Genomic DNA, 21,607 nt, shown 5'->3' with positions numbered 1-21,607 from the left:
GGGGTCCTCAGGCCTGGTTCCCGGAGTTCCTGGTTTCCCCCTCCCCCGACTGCGCGCCGCCAGCCTCCCTTCCCCCCGCCCCGCCCACGGCCCCTCCCCGCCAGTACCAGGTCCCTCCCCTCCCCCCTTATCTCTCCCGCCCCCCCCTCCCCCTACGGCTTGTTCGCCAGTTCCGGTCACGTTGCTGGGTGTTTACGCCTGGAGCCCGCCCCGGACCCCCCTTGGCGCCCCGGAACCCCCCGGAGCCCCGGCCCGACAACCCCGCAGCCTCGCAGCAGCTGATGGCGTCGCAGCCCGGGCGGGTGCTGCGGAACCCAGGGCGCAGCTAGCGAGGGGAAGAAGAGAGCCTCCCCCCACCCAGCCTGGCCCGGTCCCAGGGCCCCGCTGGCCCGTCGCTCCCTCAGGTCCCGAAGGTGAGGAGGTCGGTGGACGTGGGGGGTGGACGGTGGGGTGGCCCCGGGCGGGGAGCAGCAGGGCCCGAGCTCCAACTCCCCTGGGAGGGCTGGCGTTGGGCTGGGCACCGCAGCGCGCGGGAGGCGGACAAGACCCGCGAGCTGCTGGCAGAAGTTGTCCTCTGCCGCCCAGACTCAGGTCCTTACCGGCCCTGGCGAAGAGTCCAGAGAGGCCTGAGGTCGAGTCACCGCCACCTCCTGCCACCTCCTATCACACACATCTGTTTTCCTTTCCCTGTCCTCGCTGGTACCCCTATTCCCCGTCCTCCTTAGTCTCCATCTCCCCCTCTGCCTCCTCTGGGAGTCATACTGGAGGCATAATCAGGCAGAACACCAGACTAAAGAGGATGGACGCTCCAGTTTCCTCATACAGGCCACTCCCATATCCCTGGATCCTCAGCTTTGCTGAGGTTGGGGGTCCTGAGATCTTCAGTGGAGTGGGGGAAGCCATAGCCTAGGGGTAACAGGGGAGGAGGCGTTCTGGTGTGGAGAGGACCACGAGACCCTTGGAGAAGGTGGCTCCACCACTGGCCAGGTAAGCCCACCTTGCAGAGTCCCAGACATCTGTCAAAGGCTGACTTCTTGTTCCCAAGAAAAGTCCCCAGGAAACCAAGGACTTGGGTGGGGGGTCGGGGGTGGGGATTACTTTCTAATACATACACTTACTTGCCCTAGTGACTCCCAGTAACACTCAACTCTTTCTCCCAATTTCACCAACATTCGTTGTACACATATTCCATACAAAGGATTCCCAGAGACAAAGTATTGACCTCAGGTAGCTTATGGTTTGGAGCAGAAGCCAGGGAGGCACACACCATGGGGAGCATGGGTGTAGAAGTGTGATACATGGCATAATGGTGGTTGGCAAACACAGAGATGGAAGAGTCATCCCAGCTTGGTGAGGGTAAGGGAAAAAACTCAGTAAGAAAGGTAGCTTTTGAGAAGTGCCTTGAAGGATGGGGCAGGTTTCAGGAGGCAGAGATAGAGTGGTGGAATGTCCATCCATGTTTATGAAAAGAGTTTGTTGTGAGAGCAGTAAAAGGTAGAATCCCGGGACGCCTGAGTGGCTCAGTTGGTTGAGCAGCTGCCTTCGGCTCAGGTCATGATCCCAGCGTCCTGGGATCGAGTCCCACATCGGGCTCCTTGCTTGGCAGGGAGTCGGCTTCTCCCTCTGCCTCTGCCTGTGTTCACTGTCTCTCCCTCTCTCTCTCTCTGACAAATAAATAAAAAATCTTTAAAAAAAAAAAAAAGGTAGAATCCCTAAAAGGAGGGGATCAGACTGCAAATGTGGACTGTGCTTGGATTTGAAGGGCCTTAATGAAGGGTGGGAACCCAATGGGGAGCTCCTAGTTGCCAGCCACTACAGCTGTGTATATTGAGCAACATACTTAACCTGTTTGAGCCTCTTTCCTCATCTGCAGAGTGGACATGCTAATAGAAGCTTCATGCAGGGTCGTTATAAAGAGAAATGAGTTAATGTAAATAAAATGCTAAGAACAGTGCCAGCCATTTATTATTGTTCTGTAAGTAGTATTACCTATGCATTGATGATTATTATAAGTATTATTACCTGTGCCTCCATATCTGAGAAAGACTTTTTAAGTCTCTGTTCTCCCTCAACCCCAGGCCTCAAAGTCAGGTAGTAAAGAGGAATAAGGACTAAGAAAAATAAAGAACATAATTCATTTATACATTTATTGCCATGCCTGTCCTAATATACCTGCCCTGACTATAAAAATGAGTTTAACATTCTCCCTGAACCAAGAAGGCGTACTTAAAATTTTTTTAACAAAATGTGGATATTGATGTTCAGAACAGTACAAGAATATTTGTTGACTCAATAAATACTTTCAGCCCCAAAGAGAAAAGAAACACTAAGGGTGACATTGAAACTGGGACAAGAGAAGCAGTCAGGGGGTGAGGGATGGCAGAAAGTGCAAACTCCACACAAGCAGAAAGCAAGAGTCTTCAGTTCAGGTTCTTCTCCCAGCCACTTTGTCTGCCTGAGGGTGAGATGTGGCAGCAGAGGCCAGGGGACATTGAGCAGATTAAGGGAGGGGGAGTAGTTAGCCACCCAAGGAAAGACTGGACTGTAAAAGTTGTTTTCAAACCTTTGATTAGCAGAAGGCTTCTCTCCAATGAACTTGTATGTACAAGACCATCAAAATAAAGAGGGGTAAAAAGAGCAAAGCCTCTAGCCCTGCCTTGTGCCCCCAACCATTTTTGGCAACTTCTGAGACCCCTCTGCAGAACTCTGGGCTCTATAGAGCAAGATTTGCAAACCACTATGTGATTTGAGATCACATTAGGGTGGTCTCAAAGACCCCTCTGAGCCCTGAGTATTGTGATTCTTCTCTTTTCATGGTTCTTCCAACCCAAAGAACTATAAGAAGTGGAAAAGGGAAAGAACTACAATTTCCTCCTTGCCATGTCAGTTAGAGTCAGATGGCTGGAAGAAAAATGGTTAGAAAAATAGTTACTCGCAAGCTCCAAAAAGACAAGTAGGGGGGTGAGATTGTTTTCAGAAACCAGAAGCCCAGGCCTTAGAATCAGAATTGTGTAAGTTTCAGACAGATGAGAGGCGTGTCCAAAGTACTTGGAGTTAACTCTATAACTCCACACATAACTCTGTGTTACAGGTCCTTTTTTTAATTTCTAAATAAACAATTTTTTTAAAGATTTTATTTATTTATTTATTTGTCAGAGAGAGAGAGGAGCGAGAGTGAGCACAAGCAGACAGAGTGGTAGGCAGAGGCAGAGGGAGAAGCAGGCTCCTGGCTGAGCAAGGAGCCCGATGCGGGACTCGATCCCAGGACGCTGGGATCATGACCTGAGCCCAAGGCAGCCGCTTAACCAGCTGAGCCACCCAGGCGTCCCCTAAATAAACAATTTTTAATAAACATTTTTCATCAAGCTAGAAAATTAAAACAAAGAAGAACCTAGGAGTATCAGGAGAACGTAGGCAGCAGAAACAATATAGACTCTGAGGTGGTCAGGACGGTGGACAAAGGCAAGGGACCCTTCCCACTTTAACCCATGAGATCAGGCATCTTGGGCTGGCTGTGGGCTGAACAGAAAGCTGGTAACCCTAACCTTTCTGCCACTGTCACCAGTCTGGACCAAGTCCTCAGGCACAAGCTCCTTCTCAAGCCAGAGGGCTCCAAGACTGCATTTTTATGGGAATGTCTGACATTTCTATGACATTTTCCTGGCTTGGGCCTTCTGAAGTGTGTGTGACAGCCACATGTGAGAGGGCTGTGTTGTAGTTCCCGTTCCCCAACCCATTTCCCACCCTCCCTCAAACAAACTAAACAATCATGTGTAAGACAGAATATCTGCCAAGATCTTTTGTGACCCAAATTTCTGCCCTGAGAAGAGCAGCCTGCCTAGTTGGAAGCAAACCCTCAAGTCCTTCTGGGCTCAGAAACAGCTGGTTGGCTCAGCCCCTCACGGTGGCCAGGGTCCAGTCTCCAGGGCTGTATGGAAAGGGCTTTTACTCTTCAGAAATACTTGCATTTCAGAGGTTGGGAACAGACATTTTCTCTCTTCCTCATAAGCAGAGGCTCACATCCCTTCATCCTCCAGATGTACACAGAACAGAAACAGATGCAAGAGAAGCAGGACCCCCCAACAACCGTATACATATACATGCACTCCTCAAGGCACACCCAGTCTCAGGTATGTGCAGACACACAGGCACACAAATCCCAACATGGTTACGCAATAGCACAGACCCAGCTCATCTGCTTCTCCTGAGTTACACACCAGGATATTCGACTGCGTACTTGGCATTGATGTTTCCTTGTTCAGGTCTCTTGAGCATGTAGAATCTAACATATTTTTTTTAAGATTTTATTTATTTATTTGACAGACGGAGATCAAAGTAGGCAGTGAGGCAGGCAGAGGGGGAGAGGGAAGAAGGCTCCCTGCTGAATAGAGGTCCTGATGTGGGGCTTGATCCCAGAACCCTGAGATCATCACCTGAGCCAAAGGCAGAGGCTTTAACCCACTGAGCCACCCAGGTGCCCCAGAATCTAACCTGTCTTAAGCTTGATCTCCCCTTCTCTGTAAATCTCTCCCTCCTTCAGTCTTCCCCAGCTCCACAAACTCACTCACTCGTGCATTCCCTGCGTATTTATTGAGTATATTTTATTTGCCAGAGATTGTGCTAGGGCACTAGGGAACAGGAGGAAACAAAAACAGAGTCCTTCATCTTGTGTTGCCAACAATCTGGTAGAGGAAAGAGACAAGAAACAAAATGTAATATGTTCATGTGGTAATAAGTTCATGGAAGAAAAACAATGCAGATTAAGGGAATGGAGAGTGACAGAGGGCTCTATTTTAAATCAGGTAATCAGAGAAGGGCCCTAAGGAAATGACATTTGAGCAGAATCCTGAATGAAGGGGAGGAGTGGGCCATGAGGGTATCTGGGTGAAGGATATTCCTGGGAGGGGGGACAGCACAGACAAAGTCCCTGAGGCAAGAATGTGTTTGGCATGTTCAGGAAATAGTAAGGAGGCCCGAGTAGCTGGGGTGGAACCAGCAGTGGGAGAACAGTAGTAGATGAGGGCACACAGAGCCTGGGGTAATTGTATAGGATCTGATAAGAAATTTGGATTAGGTAGTATGATGGGAAGGTTGGAGGGTTATAAGTGGGGAGCAGGGAGACATGATCAGATTTGCTAAAGGAACGCCACCTGCTACATGGCAAATAAGGAGTGGAAGCAGGAAGCCCGTCAGTAGGCTACTACAGGGTACATCAGAGCGATGGCCATAGATGGGACTGGGGTGACAGCAATGGAAATGGTGAGAACTGATTGGATTAAGCATACACGTTTTCAAAGGTAGAGACAAGTAGATTTGCAGATGGAGTGTCTGGAATATGAAGAAAGAGAGGAATCAAAGATAACTCTTAAGTTCTTGGCCTGAGCCACTGAGTGAATGGGCAAAAACCAGTGCCATTTATTAAGATGGTGAACAGTAGGCAAGGTTTGTAGGATGAAGAGCTCAGCAATGGAACTTGTAAGTTTGAGGGACCCGTTAGACATCGAAATGGAGGTGTTACATAGTCAGTCTAGAGTGCACGGGAGAGTTAGAGTGGGGGTCAGCATATAAATAGTTTTTACAGCCATAGACTTGGACAAAATCACCTAGGGAGTGATTATAGATTAGAGGTCCATTGTGAAAGAGATCTAATGTCAAAGACCAAGAAGTGTAGAAAGAGCCAGAAAATGTGCCTTCACACTTGAGTTGCCCAAACCAGAAAACTGGGAGACATCCTGAACATTTACCCACCCTGTCACCATGACTTAATCATTCCGTTCCCACATGCTGACCATTCTACCCCCCAAATACACCTGAAACTTCTGTCTTCACCTCCCTCATCTGGTCCAGGCCTTCATCCTCTCTCAGCTTGACCACTGCAACATTCTCCCAGCTTACCTCCCACATCCACTCTGTCCCCTCTAATCTACCCTCCCTAGAGCAGCCAGCCAGAGTGATCTTTTAAGAATGCAAATCATATCATGTCTGTCCTCTGCTTAAAATCCGTTAATAACTTACCAATTCACTTAGTATTCATGCAAAATTCTTTGCATGATTTACAAGACTCTGCAATCCTTCTCTTGCTAACCTTACTTCCTGCAACCATCCCCTGACACATTACACTTCAATTCTCACCAGCAGTGACAATGTCTCTGTTCCCCCAAAAAGATCATGTGAGGGACGGCTGGGTGACTCAGTGGGTTAAGCCTCTGCCTTTGGCTCAGGTCACGATCTCAGGGTCCTGGGATTGAGTCCCACATCAGGCTCTCTGCTCAGTGGGGAGCCTGCTTCCCCCGACTCTCTCTGCCCGCATCTCCGCCTCCTTGTGATCTCTCTCTCTCTCTCTGCCAAATAAATTAATTAATTAATAATCTTATAAAAAATTTTAAAAAAAAAGATCATGTGAAGCACTTAGCACAAGGCTTGGCACATAATAGGCACTGAATAAATGTAAGCTATCATTATTAGCCTACCTCAGGAATTTCACAAATGCTGTTCCCTGCTTGGCATGTCCTTCCCTTTATTCTGCTTCTAACACCTACCCTTCCTTCAAGTCTTTATTAGTTTTCTATTGCTGCATAACACATTTCCACAAACTAAGTGACTTAAAACAGCATACATGTGTTAAGTCACAGTTTCCAAGGATGTGGGGTCTGGCATATTTTAGCTGGGTCCTCTGCTGAAGGCCTCAAACGGTTGAAATTAAGATGGGCTGCATTCTCATTTGAAAGCTCAACTAGGGAAAAGACCCACTCCCAAGATCCCTTAGGTAGTTCGTAGAACTGACTTCCTTGCAGCTGTCAAACTACAGTTCTCGCAGCTTGCTAGCTGCCTGCCAGGAACCATCCTCAGCTACCAGCAGCCTCTCTCAGGTTTTTGCCTTGTGGCTTCCTCCCTGGGCTGCCGCACAGCATGGTGGTTTACTCCTTCAGTACAGGCCCTATGAACTGCCCCCCAGAATAATCTCCCTTTCGATTAACTCCGAGTCAGTTGATTAGAAACCTTTATTACATTGCAAAATCCTTTCTAATCACAGAAGAAAAAAGCCATCACATTCAAAATCCTGCCCGCACTCAAAGGGGTAGATGCAGGAGGGCATATCTACCAGGGGCTAGGAATCTTGGGGACCAGCTTAGAATTCTGCCTGTCACAAGGTTTTGGCTTAAAATTACTTTCTTTAAGAGACCTTCTCTGGGGGCGCCTGGGTGGCTCAGTGGATTGAGCCGCTGCCTTCGGCTCAGGTCATGATCTCAGGGTCTTGGGATCGAGTCCCGCGTCGGGCTCTCTGCTCAGCAGGGAGCCTGCTTCCCCCTCTCTCTCTCTCTCTCTGGCTGCCTCTCTGTCTACTTGTGATTTCTCTCTGTCAAATAAATAAATCTTTAAAAAAAAAAAAAAGAGAGAGAGACCTTCTCTGTCCCCAAATCTAAACTAGGTCCCACCTTATATTCTTCCACGTTACTCTGTATGTTTCTTTTAGGGTGCTCTTCACAGATTATAATTGTATACTTACCAATATTATTTTTATTTGATGCATTTATTTGTTTGTTTGGTTGGTTCTTTTCATCCTGTGAGCTCCACGAGAGCAAGGATTTTGTTCTGTTCATCAGTGTGTCTCCCATACCCCCATAGCTGGCAACAAATAGATTACTGAAGGTATGAGGAATAAAGGAGCAAATCAAGACAAGGAATAACCTACCTGCACACTAGACAGAGAAGTGATCTGCACTTTTTAATCTCATTTAATTCTCACAACTAGACTAAGACTGTTACCATTAGCCCCATTTTACCGAGAAGGGAAAAAAGATGGAGAGAAGTTAACTTTCTTGCCCCAAGTCACACAGCAGGTAACTGAAAGACTCAGGATTCAAACCCAGGACTGTTCTCAGAGTGAGTATTGGGAACCTATTTTGGATTCAAAAGACCCAGTAAGAGAATTGGGTCTGGGGGTGCCTGGGTGGCTCAGAGGGTTAAAGCCTCTGCCTTCGGCTCGGGTCATGGTCCCAGGATCCTGGGATCGAGCCCCGCATCGGGCTCTCTGCTCAGCGGAGAGCTGCTTCCTCCTCTCTCTCTCTGCCTGCCTCTCTGCCTGCTTGTGATCTGTTTGTCAAATAAATAAATAAATAAATAAATCCTTTAAAAAAAAAAGAGAGAGAATTGGGTCTGCCACCACTTATGGACCACGTGAACTGGCACAAATCACTTCAGCTCTGAGCCTGTTTCTTTTTTTTTTTTTTAAACTTTTTAAAAATTTTTAAAAGATTTTATTTATCTATTTGGTAAAGATAGACACAGCAAGAGAGGGAACACAAGCAGGGGGAGTGGGAGAGGGAGAAGCTGGCTGCCGGCCGAGCAGGGAGCCCAATGAGGGGCTCAATCCCAGGACCCTGAGATCATGACCTGAGCCGAAGGCAGATGCGTAATGAGCCACCCAGGTGCCCCAAGCCTCAGTTTCTTTATTTGTGAAATGGGGGTGGTAACATCTACTAAAGGCAGTTAGCTGAAGCAAGGTAATGTGTATAAAGTTCTTAAACATAGCAGATGTAGTAATGTAAATGTAGTCAGTGGTTGCCACAGGCCAGAGGGCAACCCCCTGCTGAAATGAAAGGCCTCTTTGGTTAGCTTAAGGGAGTAAAGGAAGGGGAGTCCAAGAGACCAATGTGAGTTTCTCAAGTGTACCTGCTTGATGCAACCCTACAAATGAAAATCTGGATTTGCAGGGACTTATATCAAAGTCAGTCTGGAGGGGACCATTTGCTCGAAAAAGTGGTCCATCAACTGGCCTTTCTCTCCAAGGCCCAGGGAATTTCTGGGGCAGGTAGAAACAGCTCCTCCAGAAGTTTAGGAAGTGGGGTGCCTGAATGGGTCAATCGGTTGAGCATTGGACTCCTGGTTTGGGCTCAGGTCATGGGCTTGCAGTCGTGAGATGGAACACTGTGTTGGGCTCTGCACTCGGCGGAGAGTCTGCATGAAGATTCTCTCCCTCTGCCCCTCACCGGCTTGCATGCTCGCTCTCTCTCTCTCTCTCAAATAAATTTAAAAACTTACAACAAAACAAAACAAACAAACAAAAAAAGCTTAGGGAATCCCTGGTAGAAAAGGCGAGAACTCTGCCTCCTGTTTTTGCCCTCTGCTTATGCTTCTCTAGGATGGTGATCATCACAAGAGGGACTTCCTGGGAAAGGGATGGAGTCAAAAGGGGGAGGGCTGCAAAGCCAGGGCATGGTTAAGAAGGGGTGCAGAACTCCCCTCCCTTCACAGTGTCTTATGTGTTCACCATGGATTCACTGGCATGGGTCTCCTTATCAAGGTCTCCCACTCTTCTTTTTTTTTTTTTTTAAAGATGTTATTTTTAAGTAATCTCCACACCCAGCGGGGCTTGAACTCACAACCCCAAGATCAAGAGTCACATGATCCACTGACTGAGCCAGCCATTCCTCTTTTAAAAAGGGATTCTGGGGGTGCCTGGGTAGCTCAGTGGGTTAAAGGCTCTGCCTTCGGCTCAGGTCACGATCCCAGGGTCCTGGGATCGAGCCCTGCATCGGGGTCTCTGCTCAGCAGGGAACCTGCTTCTTCCTCTCTCACTGTCTGCCTCTCTGCCTACTTGTGATCTCTGTCTGTCACATAAATAAATCTTTTTTTAAAAATAAATGAACAAATAAAAAGGGGTTCTGCCACCTGCCTTCAGCCCACAGAGTTGGTGTTCGTAAAATACTCATCAGATCTTCCTCCTCTGCGACCTAGAGGGGCCCAGAGTCCCGGATTAAGGTTAAGTCAGAGAAATGGAGTTGGGTTGGGATAGGATGTGCTCTAACCATCATTCTGGTCTGCCGGCTGGTGGGCACCCTTGCTTAATGCTTACTGGTAGGATGCTGGTGGGATGCATTTTTCCATTCCCCAGCTCCTCCAGTTTAACCATGAGAAAACCAAGAGCCCAGAAACAGAGAGGCTTTGCCCAAAGCTGGTTAAGAAGCAAGCTACAGCCTATCTCTGTCTCCCTTCCCTGACTTGGCGGCTCTATTTGTGTTCCTCTCTGAGAAGCAGAAAGGCCAAAGTTACAGGCAGGCAGGGGAGTGCAGCTTTTTCCCTCCAGGCCTCTAGTTCTTCATCTGTTAAATGGGAATAAAAACTTCCCCGACAACACACAGGTGACACTTGGGTGAGTAAACACAGGGGAAATGAGTACAGCCATAGAACCATCTGCCTGGTGGCAATGGGAGCCCCAACAGCAGGAGGCTCAGAGGGATTTGAGGGTGGGCAGGGCAGACAGGCCCACAGGATGGGGGTTTACCTTATCTTCTTCCACCCAGGTGGGGCCCAGGCCTGGGTTGCCATGGATACCGTGTCCCTGGAGCATCAGATCCAGAGTGTACAACGCCACATCAGCTTCCTGAAAAAGGAGCAGATGGCTCTGCTGCGAGACCTGCACCTGGAAATCCTGAGGCTGCAGAAACGCTGTTCAGGTGAGGAGTGGGGGGAGGATGGGAGGGAGAGAAGGGCAAGGGGAGGGGAGGGAGGAGGGGTGTCGGGAAGATCATGGAAGACTCTGACAAATATCAGGACGGCTAAGAAGTTTGGCCTGTTCTCCTGGGGAGTAAGGAGCCACGGAAGGTTTCTGAAGGGCGTCACACTGCACTGCGAAATGCGAAACTTGCCAGTTGTACGGAAGGTGAAGGTGAATTGGGAGGGAGGCAGAGAGACTCATGGTGGGGCTGATGAAATGGTCCGGAGAGAAATGGAAAGGGAAAGGGTAGGAAGGGGAAGATCAGTGGGGGGAGACTGAGTGAAGGGACGGACTTGGCAACCAACTGGATTTGTGAACAAAAACAGAAGGAGATACCAAAAATGAAGCCAAAACCTAGGCCTGAACTCTGCTCTTGGACCTCAGGCTTCAGCCACCTGCCCTCTCAGAGGCTGGGCTCTGGCCAAAGTGCTCACCCAGGCTGAGTCTCCAAGTACAGGCTTTAGAGTCAGTGATTCATGGAATGTGTCAGCTGGAACAGCCCAATGTCTTCATTATACAAAAAGGTAAACTGAGACCCTAAGAGAGAGAGGGAGAGAGAGCACCACACAATATGCTAGTGACAGAGCCAAGATTAGAACCCAGAGCTCCAGATGCTCAGCTGTGCATGCCTCTGCAACTTTCTGCACACTTTCTCCCCAAGACACTCAGACTTCTACTGCCCTTGCAGCTCCTGCTCATGCGAGGCTCCCCATTCTCTAGAGGGAAACTGAGTGACCTGCCTGGGTTCTCACTCTGTGGCAGGAGAAGCTGATCGTCCTGACTCTCCACCACCACATCCTCTGGTTCCATATGCAGAAGCAGCTGCTACATTCCTAGGCCAGGCTCCCTGCCATCTTCCTTGAAACTTGGATGGCAGCAGAGGCCAGCCCAGGGGGCAGGGATGGCCCACACCAACTCGCCCCTGCCTGATGTCCTTGCCGGATGCATTTTTTCATTGCCGTGAAAACATTAAAGGAAAACCAGAATGAACATACCCTAAGACCCTACAGCTCTTGCCCTAATTTCTTTTTGCTTTGCCCTAATTCTGAAGACCTGGGCTCTTCCACTCAGGACATAGGCCAGGATCCCAAGAAAGTGTAAGAGGCTAGAACAGCCCCACCACCCTTCCCAGCTGGGTATGGGACTGCAGCCTCTTTTTATTGATTACAGAGATAAAAATAACTCTGGGCTGGCCTGAAGAAGCCACTCTTGGGGCTGAAATACCTGAATAAGGCCCTTCTTCCAAGGGGTGGAGGAGTGAGGGGAAGGGAGCAAAACAAAGATTTTTTTCAAGGAGACTAAATAGGGACTCAGAGGGCTGCCTGGCTGGCTCAGTCAGTAGAGCATGGGACTCTTAATCTCAGTGATGTGACTTCAAGCCCCTTGTTGGGCATGGAACCTACTTTAAAAAATAAAATAAACTTAAAAAAAATATATAGGGGCACCTGGTGGCTCAGTTGGTTGAGCTGAGCGCCCAACTTGGTTTTGGCTCAGATCATGATCTCAGGGTCTTGAGATCAAGCCCCGCATGGTCTTTCCCTCAGCCCTTCCCCAGCTTGAAGCCTCTCTCTCTCTCTCTCTCTCTTTTTCAAATAAACAAATAAATCAAATAAATAAATAAAATCTTTAAGAATATATATAAAAATAAAATAAACCAGGACTCAGAAGCTGGGAGAGGGATGAAAGAGGGGATGAGCTAATGTAGGAACTAGCTGGGGAGGGCTTCAGAAAGAGCCTGCCAGAAACGGGTGCCACTCAGACTAAAAGAGTTTAAGATATGGGTGGGTATATTCTGGGTGCTGGGGCAGCCTGCATGGTAACAAGAACTGGCCCAAATATTCAGCACTGACTCAGCCCTGGGTTGGGTGCTCTGTTTATTTTCTCTAATTTAATCCTAGCAATAGCCCCTTGAGAAGCAGGGGTGATTTTGTCCCCACTTCACAGGAGAATACTGAGGCTCAAAGAGGTGTCGTTACTGGCCCAAGGTCACACAGGGTATCTGATCTCCCTGCATGCTCTTCTAAAGGTGTGGATCTGGCCAGAAGATGGGCAGGGATATCTGATGGATGGGAGAGTGGAGCCCAGTCCCCTCCCCCAACTTCCCTGATTAAGGGTGTAACTGGCCCACTGGGAGATAGTGGCAGAACCAAATCCCCTGGGCTACTCTGGGGCCTTGCAGGAGGGGCCAAGTTGGCTCCAGGAAGCCCTAGAGGATAGAGGCATCAGGGTCCTCCCTGGAGCTCCAGGAAGGAGGTTCAGACTCAGGTCACAGCAAAAGGCCCAGGTACCCTGGCTCTAGGTCTCCTAGCAACAGTTGGCGTCCCAAGGGAAGAGCCAGTAAGGAGGGGCAGAGGGCCCAAAGGCTAGACTGTGTAGGTGTTGCTGGGCATTGATCCCAGAGATTTGCTACCTTATCCCACTCCCAGGTCCACATCTCTTCCCTTTTGGCACCAGATTGCATCCCTGCAGGTACACACACTTGCTGCAGAGGAGATCCTGTCTGTCACCAGCAGCTGCTGGACTCCCTCCGTTTTCCCAGCCGAGCCAGGGGGGAGTTGGGGGAGTTGGGGTGGGGCTGAAAAAATTATCAAACTCAGCTGGCCGAGGGATGGGGCATTCTGGGCGGTAAGGAATGGGGACTGGAAAGATAGGGAGGTGCAAGGGTAGTGGCTGGGCTGAAACCTCTCTCAACACCAGCACCCTTAGCGAGCTGACCCTTCCCCCTCAGCGCAGAGGCGAGCGCCATGTAGGCCTTCGGTCACCAGGTGGCGCTATCCTCCTTGAAGCCCCATTCCTTGCCTTGCGGAATATGGCGGAAACAGGGTTTGGAAAGGAGCCTGGCTGATATTCAGAAAATAACACAGGCACAGCAATACTGGCTGTGAAAATAGTGAAACGCATGTACCCTATTGGTAAATATCTACTGCCCTGAGTCCCCTTCCAGGGCCCCCAAGCAGCCCAGGACCCTCCAGTCTTCCCATATACACCAACTAAACCCTAAAGGGGCTGTGCCCTGCACTGCTCCAGAGTGGCTCTGATTGGCTGTCACGTTAGATATTTGTATATCACCGCTGGGAAGGAGCAAATACTCCCCCAGCCCCCAAAAGCAAGCCGGGCTCCTCAGTCCAAGGGTTGAACTAACCTCCAAATGCAGCTCATGGCCCTTGCTCAGGAAAGATCTCTGGGCTTAGAATCAGGCCAATCAGGCTTGGGTTGTGCCTTGCACCTCTATTCATCTCTTCCTCTCACTGGACTGCAGTAAAATAGGTATGGAAGGTGGTTCAGATGGCTTCTAAGGATACTAATATTGCCACTTTCTCAGCGTTGTGATTCCCTGATCTCTCTCTCTCTCTCTCATACACCACACACACACACACACACACACACACACACACACACACGACTACCTTTTCTTTTCTGTCCTCCCCACAGAACTGACTCGTGATCTGGAGATGAGAGAGGCCCAGTCTCATCAGCAAGGTAAGAGAAGGATGACTGATGGGGAAATGCCACAACAGCCCAACAGTCACCTTTTCCCCACCACTTAGTAGGATGCAAGCCTTCTCTGTCCCTAGTCCAGTCATGGGGGACAGCCACTCCTCAACTTGCTGAACAGAGTGCTGGATGTCAGCCCCATTTGCCTACTCATCTGGGTTACAATGTGCAATGAACAACCTGTACCACCACACCCTGTATACACATTCTCTATCCAAAGTAGGAAAATGAACACAGGACAGATATGGTACCCAAGAAGTCCATCTGGTTGACTTTACTCCTTTCTATATGACTTACCTCTCTCATCTTTCCCATCCTTGCACAAGTGATTTCTATGGTCAGTGGTCCACACCCTACAAGATGCTGAATGATGAGATACAACACAATGGTAATGTGGAGTCCATGACTTGAAGGAACTTTATCTAGATGAGGAGAAAAAAGAAACATGCACATCAGCAAATCCTTCATTTTACAAAAGCACGACTTCTTGACACATAGCAATTCCACTAAAACATTTGTTTACAGATTATTACTTCACCCATAAAATGGAGGCAGGGGGATGGTGTTCAATGAGCACAGAGTTTCAGTTTTGCAGAACAAAGAAGTTCTAAAGACCTGTTGCACAACAATGTGAGTTTACTTAAAACTACTGAACTGTACACTTAAAATTGGTTAAGGTGGTAAATTCCATGTTATTTGGTGTTTGTTACAATTAAAACTTTTTTAAAGGGGAGGGGTTCCATTGTTGAGATCTTAATCACCAAAATTATATGATCTCTGAGAAGTGGGACTGGGTGTTATCCATTGTCTCCAGGTGTAAGACATGGAGAGGGACTTGGTAAATGGTTAATTTAAAATGAATCACCACATAGTCTTTCTTAGCCAGGAGGGATTTAACAGGGATGGGACTCCCTGCCATATTGATGTGCTGCTGATTAGATCAAGTGCTACATACATGACCAAGACTTAGGCATGGAGAAAGTTGAAAGTTTAAGTTTAATGTAAAACATTGAGAGTCGTACAAATTGCTTTGCATATTCATGCATAAAGATATAAACATTTATAGACTTGAACGAATTCTTCCCACTTCTTTAAGTGGCAACTAGAGGCAACCTCTTCCTGTCTTGATACTTGGAGAAAGGAGGCATACATCCCAAACACCAGTTCCGTAACAACAGCAACCTTCACCCCACCTACTATCCTTCCTCTGAAAGGGTTTCAGGGGTCATCTGAGCTCAAGGTATTGCCCAGTGTCCTGATTTTTATCTTGTCTCTCAGTGGGTTTGGCCTCCCTTTCTTTTTCCCCCACCATTTGCTGATTTTCCTATCCTTTCCAGAGTCACCTTTTGCCTACCTTTTGTCACCTTCCAGCTATCTCTATCTCTACAAATACTCACATGTGTTAATCCCAGGATGTGTTCCCTGCTGAAATGGAGCTCATGATCAGGGAGACAGCGATCCTCAACTCTGTGGGTACATTAGAATTACATGGACACATTGCACATTGAAGACGTGTCAGTTCCCAGGTCCAATCCCAGAGATCCTGATTCAGTCGGTCTTTGTTAGGGCCCAGGAAACTATTTTTTAAAGCTCTCTGGGTAGTTAACATATATCCAGTGTTGAAACTCAGTGCAGTGGGCAAAGGCTAACAATAAATAACACACATAAATTACAAAACATAACAAATGCTCTATGAAAGAAATTGCAAGGGTCACCTGTGTGGCTCAGTGGGTTAAAGCCTCGGCCTTCCGCTCAAGTCATGATTTCAGGGTCCTGAGATCAAGCCCCGCATTGGGCTCTCTGCTCAGCAGGAAGCCTGCTTCCCCATCTCTCTCTGCCTGCCTCTCTGGGTACTTGTGATCTCTGTCTGTCAAATAAATAAATAAAGTCTTTGAAAGAAAGAAAGAAACCACAAGCCCCAGGGCCCACTGATTCCCTTTTGCTTCCACATTCCCAGGTCCCAAGTCTTTCAGTCCCTCGCTCTTGCATGTTTCTCCTACCCTGGAGCCTTTGCACCAGCTCCTCTGTGCAAACCACCCTCCTCTCAAGCTCTTCACTAAACTCCAACTCATTCTTCCAACTCCTGCTAGCCTAAGTGGCTTTTCTGTTGAGAAGCCTCATTAGATCACAGTCTCCTGTGAGTCATGGCCTTGGCACATGTCACAGATGCAAGCTCACATTCATTCGTGATTATGTACTATACCTCTCCCACTATGCTTGCTGTAAGCTTCATGAGGAATGTTTTATTATCCTCCATATCCCCTATGCCTAGCACAATACATATAGTAAGGGTTCAACAAATATTTATGGAGTGCATAAGTGACCAGGGAGGGTTTTGCATTTAAGCTGAAACCTGACGAATCAGACAGGCCAAAGGGTAGGATAGGTCCAAGGGCCCCGAGGAAGAGAAAGGAAGGCTAGCCTAGCCCATGAGTGGGGAGGGAGGGCGAAACGGGGCTCTGTAACGTGGGTGGGCGAGCTGTGCAGGGTCGACCTGGCGGAGACCATCACCTCTCCTCTCCGTCTTCCCTCCCCAGAGGCGGCGTCCCGGGAGCTGGAGAGCAAGTGCCGCGCGCTGGAGTCGCAGCTGGCTGCGCGGACCGCCGCCAACGCCGAGCTGCGGCGGGAGGTGGCGCAGCGGGAGGCGCTGGTGTCCGCGCTGCGTTGCAGCCTGCGCGCAGAAGAGCGCCGCTTCCTGGAGGAGCTGCGGCGGCGCAGCCACCGTGCCACCGTGCTGGGCACCGAGCTGCAGAAGCACACCGAGGCGGCTGCCTACCTCTCCTGCCAGCTGCACGCGGCGCGCCAGAGACTGCAGACCCCGCGCCCGGGCCCCGGCGCCGCCACCGCCGCCGCCACGGAGCCCCGGCCCCGCCGGCGCGCACAGCGGGCTCGCCGCCCGCCCGCCGCCGAGGCCACAGCCAAGGGCCCGGGCCGGGACTGGGCGGCCTGGGAACGCGCGACCCGCGCCCTGGACGACATCGACCCCATGCCGGACCCCGCGCTCTTCCTCTACCCCCGGAGGCCCCCGCGGCCCAGCGGCCGCAGCCCGCGCCACCCGCCTCCCCAGGAGCCCCCGGACCAAGCCGGCCCGCCGGCCGTGCCCAGCCCGCCTAGCGCTCCCGGGGAGCCGGAGTAGGCGGAGGGGTTGTGGGGTGGGGAGTGCGGAAGGCCGGCTCGGCCTCCGGCTAGGGACGCATCTTGGGCCACGCAGCCGGGTCCCGGGGGTCGCGGGAGCCGGCGCTCCTCCAGGGATCCAGCGGAGGCGGCCCCAGCTCCCCCAGCTCTTCCTACCGCCCTAGCCTTTTTGTATCCTCCTCCCCCGAGGGGGCTCCTCCGCGGGGCTGAGAGAGTGCACCTTTTTTTTTGTGGAGAGGACTCGCAGTACGGAGGCTTCTGTGGTCCCCACCCTGCTGCAGGGAGGGGCGGGGGCGAGGGTCTCCCCCTGTCCCGGGAAAGCTGACAATCGTTGGACGCGAAGGGGGGAGACTGGGCAGGCCTACAAAAGGAACGCAGTGGCACTTAGCACCCCTAGGCCTTCCAGGCTCCTCTCTCGGACCTTCCCCAGCCCCGCACGGCTGCCCTTCCCGCCAAGCCTTCCTTCGAGGGAGGCTCCGGCTCGGGCTAGCGGCTGGACCTTTTTCCTCTGACGCCGCTTCTCCTACCCCGACCCCGCTGATAGTCCTTACCGGTGAGCACCCAACACTTGAAAGGCATTTCCTGCCAGAGTCCCTGGTAGGGAAAGTGTGACGCGATGGAAGTTTGAACTTCTGGAGAGGAGTACCGAATGGGTTAGATGGCAGAACCTGGTCTAAAGCTGTCTCCAGTCCTGTTCTTCCCCAGAATGCCCCTCCCACCCATAAGTATTTAGGCTGGGAGCTGTGCTAGTGAAGCAAGGGGAGGGGGACACAGGGTCCGCTGGAGTCAGCTGCTCCTTCAGGCTTGTAGAAGGGCAGAAACCGCCTTCCCCTTCTCGAGGAAGCTGGGAACCTGAAGGCAGCCTTGGGAGCTTTCCTAGTCCTGTTTATTGGTGCTAATTTTGCCCAGCTGCACCTAGAGGTGGGAAGAAGGGCCAGGTTCCTGGAAGTGGCAGTGGTTGATAAGAGGTTTGAGTTGGCTGTGAGGGCTGGTGGATAGGAGCACAGCTTAATCCCCAGGCTGGTCTCCTCCAGGGATGCACCCAATCCTACCAGAACTGACAGTGGCGGGTATTCAATGTATATAACCCTTCTGTCTAGAAGGGAGAGTGGTGAAATGGAAAGTGGGACAGCCCACCTCCTAGCTACTTTCTCCCCAGCTCCCCTCTCCTGACCCAAGGCAGGAAGGAAATGCAGTTCCAGTCCAGCACATGGCCCCCACTGCAAGGCCAGCCCCTAGAAAGACAAACCCTAGAGCCCCTTCCCCCATGCCATGCCTCCTCTGTTGGTCCTGCTTTGAGTCCTAAGTGCCTGTGAGGTTTTCCAGGGGCTGCTGAGGGAGTATGGGGCAGGGAGAGGCCTTTACCTCACTCACGGATAGCACATCCTGGCAGGTCTTGCCCTGGCTGAGGCCAAGCATTCTGTGTGTCACCCAAGGTCTGGGAGATGAGCAGAATCAATCTCTAGGGGTGGGGAACCCTTCTCCCCTCATGGGCCCTGTAATGAACAGGAGGAACCTGCCATCATGTTCCCTTTCGCTCTGTACCTCAGAGGGTGTCAATCTGCAAGAAGTAAAACCAGTGAGCACGCTCCCAGCCCCCACAAATATGCTGTCCTCTCCCAGCTGACTGCACTCAGGACTGCTGAGACCACTGAGCAATAACCGGGCCTCATCCGGATTATTTCCAGCCACTGGGCTGCAAATGCCCAAGGTGTGAATGTCCTTGGGACAGACAGTGCTCTCTCTCTCTCCCTCAGTCTAAATTGGGCCACAGTGATGACCTGGGGTCCTTGCTCTGCCCGTCCTGGCCTCTTACCCTCCTCTCCCACCCCATTCTTGTGCCTCTGCCCTCTGTGTCTCCTCTCAGATGTGTGGAACGCACTGTGCCCCTGATCCTATTGCCTCCCTTTCAGAGGTGTCCCCGTGAGGAGGCCTCTCTCTTTCTTGGCTGCCCTGTGGTGATGGGGCCCCAAGGACTGTATAGGAAGGAGCAGCCCACCCACACCCTGAGCTTCCACAACCACATGCTGGGGGTAAACAGGGTGACTTTGTTATGTTGATTCTTCTACAGAGATGGTGACATAGTTTATCTACCCACCCACCTACTAAAAGCCATAGCTATGCCCACCTGGCCTCTCCCCAGCTCTATAGCAATAGCCCTTTTCCTCCCTTACCTCCTGGGGACCCAGTGTGTCTAGCTGGGGGCCTCTACCACACCCCTACCCAGGGAGCCTCCAGTGGCCTGCTGGTCTCTCCCCAAGTGACCCCATCGGCACCTCCAAACTCCTATCCCTCTTCTAAGCGACCAGTGATAATGACACTTAATTATTTGTGGGGTGCTTAGAGATCCCCCAGATGAAAGGTTCTGAGAGTGCTGGGGGCAGCTGACTTGCTGACTCTCACCTGAGGGTCTGGGAAGGGAAACTGGCCAGCCCTCCTCCTCCACTTAGCCGGATGGGGGAGGGGCTGAAGCAGATCCAGGATTCCAATTTTAACAAAGTCCTCTTCTCCATTTTTCTCCTGGAAATAATGGACTAAAGACTCCCCTCCATCCACCTGCCTCTGGGGTTTGGAACAGAACCCTCAGTGCAGCAGAATGGGCCTGGGAGTCTGTAGCCTGCCCTTGGCCTCAGGAGTCCCAAATTCCTTAGCCTCCAGCCTTCTCCCTCTTCTAGCCTGGGGACCCACCCTGCCAAAGGAAAGACCCCCCTCTCCTAAGCCCCTGGAATGTCTGGGTGACTAGAAGAGAAAGAATTGTGTCTCTTCCCTCCTCCTCCCCTCCTCTCTGCAGCACGAATCCCCACTAGGGAACGGGCACATTGACAAGAACACTCTGCCCTAGGGGGAGGTCCAGCCATACCCCAAGTGTGGACAGACCCAGGAGAGAGAGCGGCAGGTGGGGACCCCTCCCTGTTCTGGAAGCCAGCCAGGGACTAGTGGGCAATGCAAGGTGAGGCTGTGTACCCCTGCCCCCCATATCCCACCCACAGTGGTCTGAAATTTGGGAGACCACTCCAGGGCTGAAATGGGATAGCCCTACCCCATATCAGCAGTAGAATAGAGGTCTCCCAATGGAGAGGAAGGAGGCCAGGAAGGTGTGGAACAGTCTCTCTTTAGTGCAGAGCTGGGGATCCCTGAGCACCCTCTCCCTAAGGTGCCAGCCTTGAATGGGGAACACGCAGGGCTTCTGAACCAAGTGGCAGGAGCCCCACGGGTGGGGCAGAGGAATCCTGCTCCAAATTCTCTGTTGGCTGCGCTTTTTAATCCAATGCTTTTCAGAGTGTACTCACTCACCCACAGAAATAGAGCCCTACGCTTTAGGGGTGACTGTCATATGCCTTATTCTTAATAAAATTATGTGAAAAACACACAAGTTAGACCTCTTCTCTGTGGGCACTCTGCCCTACTCCAGCCTCTGTTCCTGCAGGTGTGGGAGAGGATGTGGAGGACATGGAGAGTTGTTTGGGAGTCAGTTGGGGGGTTGGGTCAGCCTGGGGGCTAAGACTCTGGAGTCTTCCCACTGAATATTCCTCACAAGGCATAAGGTACTCATTTGAAGCATCCCAATGCTCAGCTAGCCCTGACTCTTTCCCATGCTGCCCCAATCCAAATGAACAAATGAGACCTTAGAGCGGAGGCTCCTGGCTAGGATTGGGAGAGATAGCCCAGAAGGGCTCCAGGCCTGGAGGAGCCCATTGTGTTGGCCAGGAAAGAATCCTGGGGTTCTGGCATCTTCAGCCATGCCAGTTCCCCTTCCCTGACACCCAATCCCATCTGATCCAACTGCAAGAAGCCCAGGATCCCAGAAATGAGCCCAATTCTTATATTTCACTAATGAGAGTTATGCTGAGGCTGTAGTTAAGGAGCTCAGCACACCCGGCGCCCATGAGAATTTAAGCCTGTACATTTCCAGTGTAGGTCTATGTTGTGGACCACTCTAGGAGAAAAAGTGGGGAATATATTGGTTTGTCAGCAACCCTTCTAATAAGAGGACCCATTGTTTCCTTTTGGGGAACTGCCCTTCTTCTATTTCAGTCCCCCCTGTTGGTGGGATGGGAGGCTGACTCTACCCATGTGATCCAGGTAAAGTAATACATACTGATTGGGTTGGAGATGGTCACACGATTTGATTTCAGTCTGAACCAATGACAGTCAGTCTCAGGACTTTTGCTGGAGCCATTCATTCAACACACCAAGTTAGATGCTAGGGATGCATCAATAAACAAAACAAGACTATTGAGAAATACAAACTCTTGGGTGGCAAAAATGGCAGAATATCAGCCTGGAAGTCTGGCCTATCACACCAGAAGCAAAAGCAGGAGAGATGGAGACAATTGCTAATAATCAAGCTGCTGGATCCAGCTCTACCTGCATCCCATATCCCCCCGCCTCTTTCCGTTATGTAGACCAATGAACCCCCCTCCTCCCTCCACACTTATGTTTTTAAGTGGTCACCATTAATTTGTGCATTTTTTTTCA

The 21,607-nt window shown here is 50.7% G+C and overlaps 2 protein-coding genes across 3 annotated transcripts in view; one reads left to right on the top strand and one right to left on the bottom strand.

Annotated features, from left to right (window-relative positions):
- RAP1GAP2 (RAP1 GTPase activating protein 2) overlaps positions 1-696 on the bottom strand; it is a 230,349-nt gene extending 229,653 nt beyond the window's left edge. The window contains exon 1 of the mRNA XM_059379937.1: positions 600-696. The gene's annotated coding sequence lies outside the window, so the exon portion shown is untranslated. The remainder of the gene's footprint in view (positions 1-599) is intronic.
- CCDC92B (coiled-coil domain containing 92B) lies at positions 130-20,476 on the top strand. Of its 2 annotated transcripts, none has more exons than XM_059379941.1 (4): positions 130-413; positions 10,305-10,457; positions 13,931-13,978; positions 16,531-20,476. In XM_059379941.1, exons 2-4 carry the CDS (start codon positions 10,328-10,330, stop codon positions 17,127-17,129), a joined length of 777 nt encoding a protein of 258 aa, XP_059235924.1. In that variant the 5' UTR covers positions 130-413; positions 10,305-10,327; the 3' UTR covers positions 17,130-20,476. The 2 variants fall into 2 exon arrangements, with proteins under 2 accessions (XP_059235924.1, XP_059235923.1); XM_059379940.1 differs by lacking the exon at positions 130-413 and adding an exon at positions 906-987.
- The last annotated feature ends 1,131 nt before the right edge of the window (positions 20,477-21,607 follow it).

Source organism: Mustela nigripes, chromosome 16 (genome assembly GCF_022355385.1).
Source record: "Mustela nigripes isolate SB6536 chromosome 16, MUSNIG.SB6536, whole genome shotgun sequence".
Lineage (NCBI taxonomy): Eukaryota > Metazoa > Chordata > Mammalia > Carnivora > Mustelidae > Mustela > Mustela nigripes.
The sequence above is the reverse complement of the archived record's forward strand: the minus strand, read 5'-3'. Positions and strand labels throughout refer to the sequence as shown.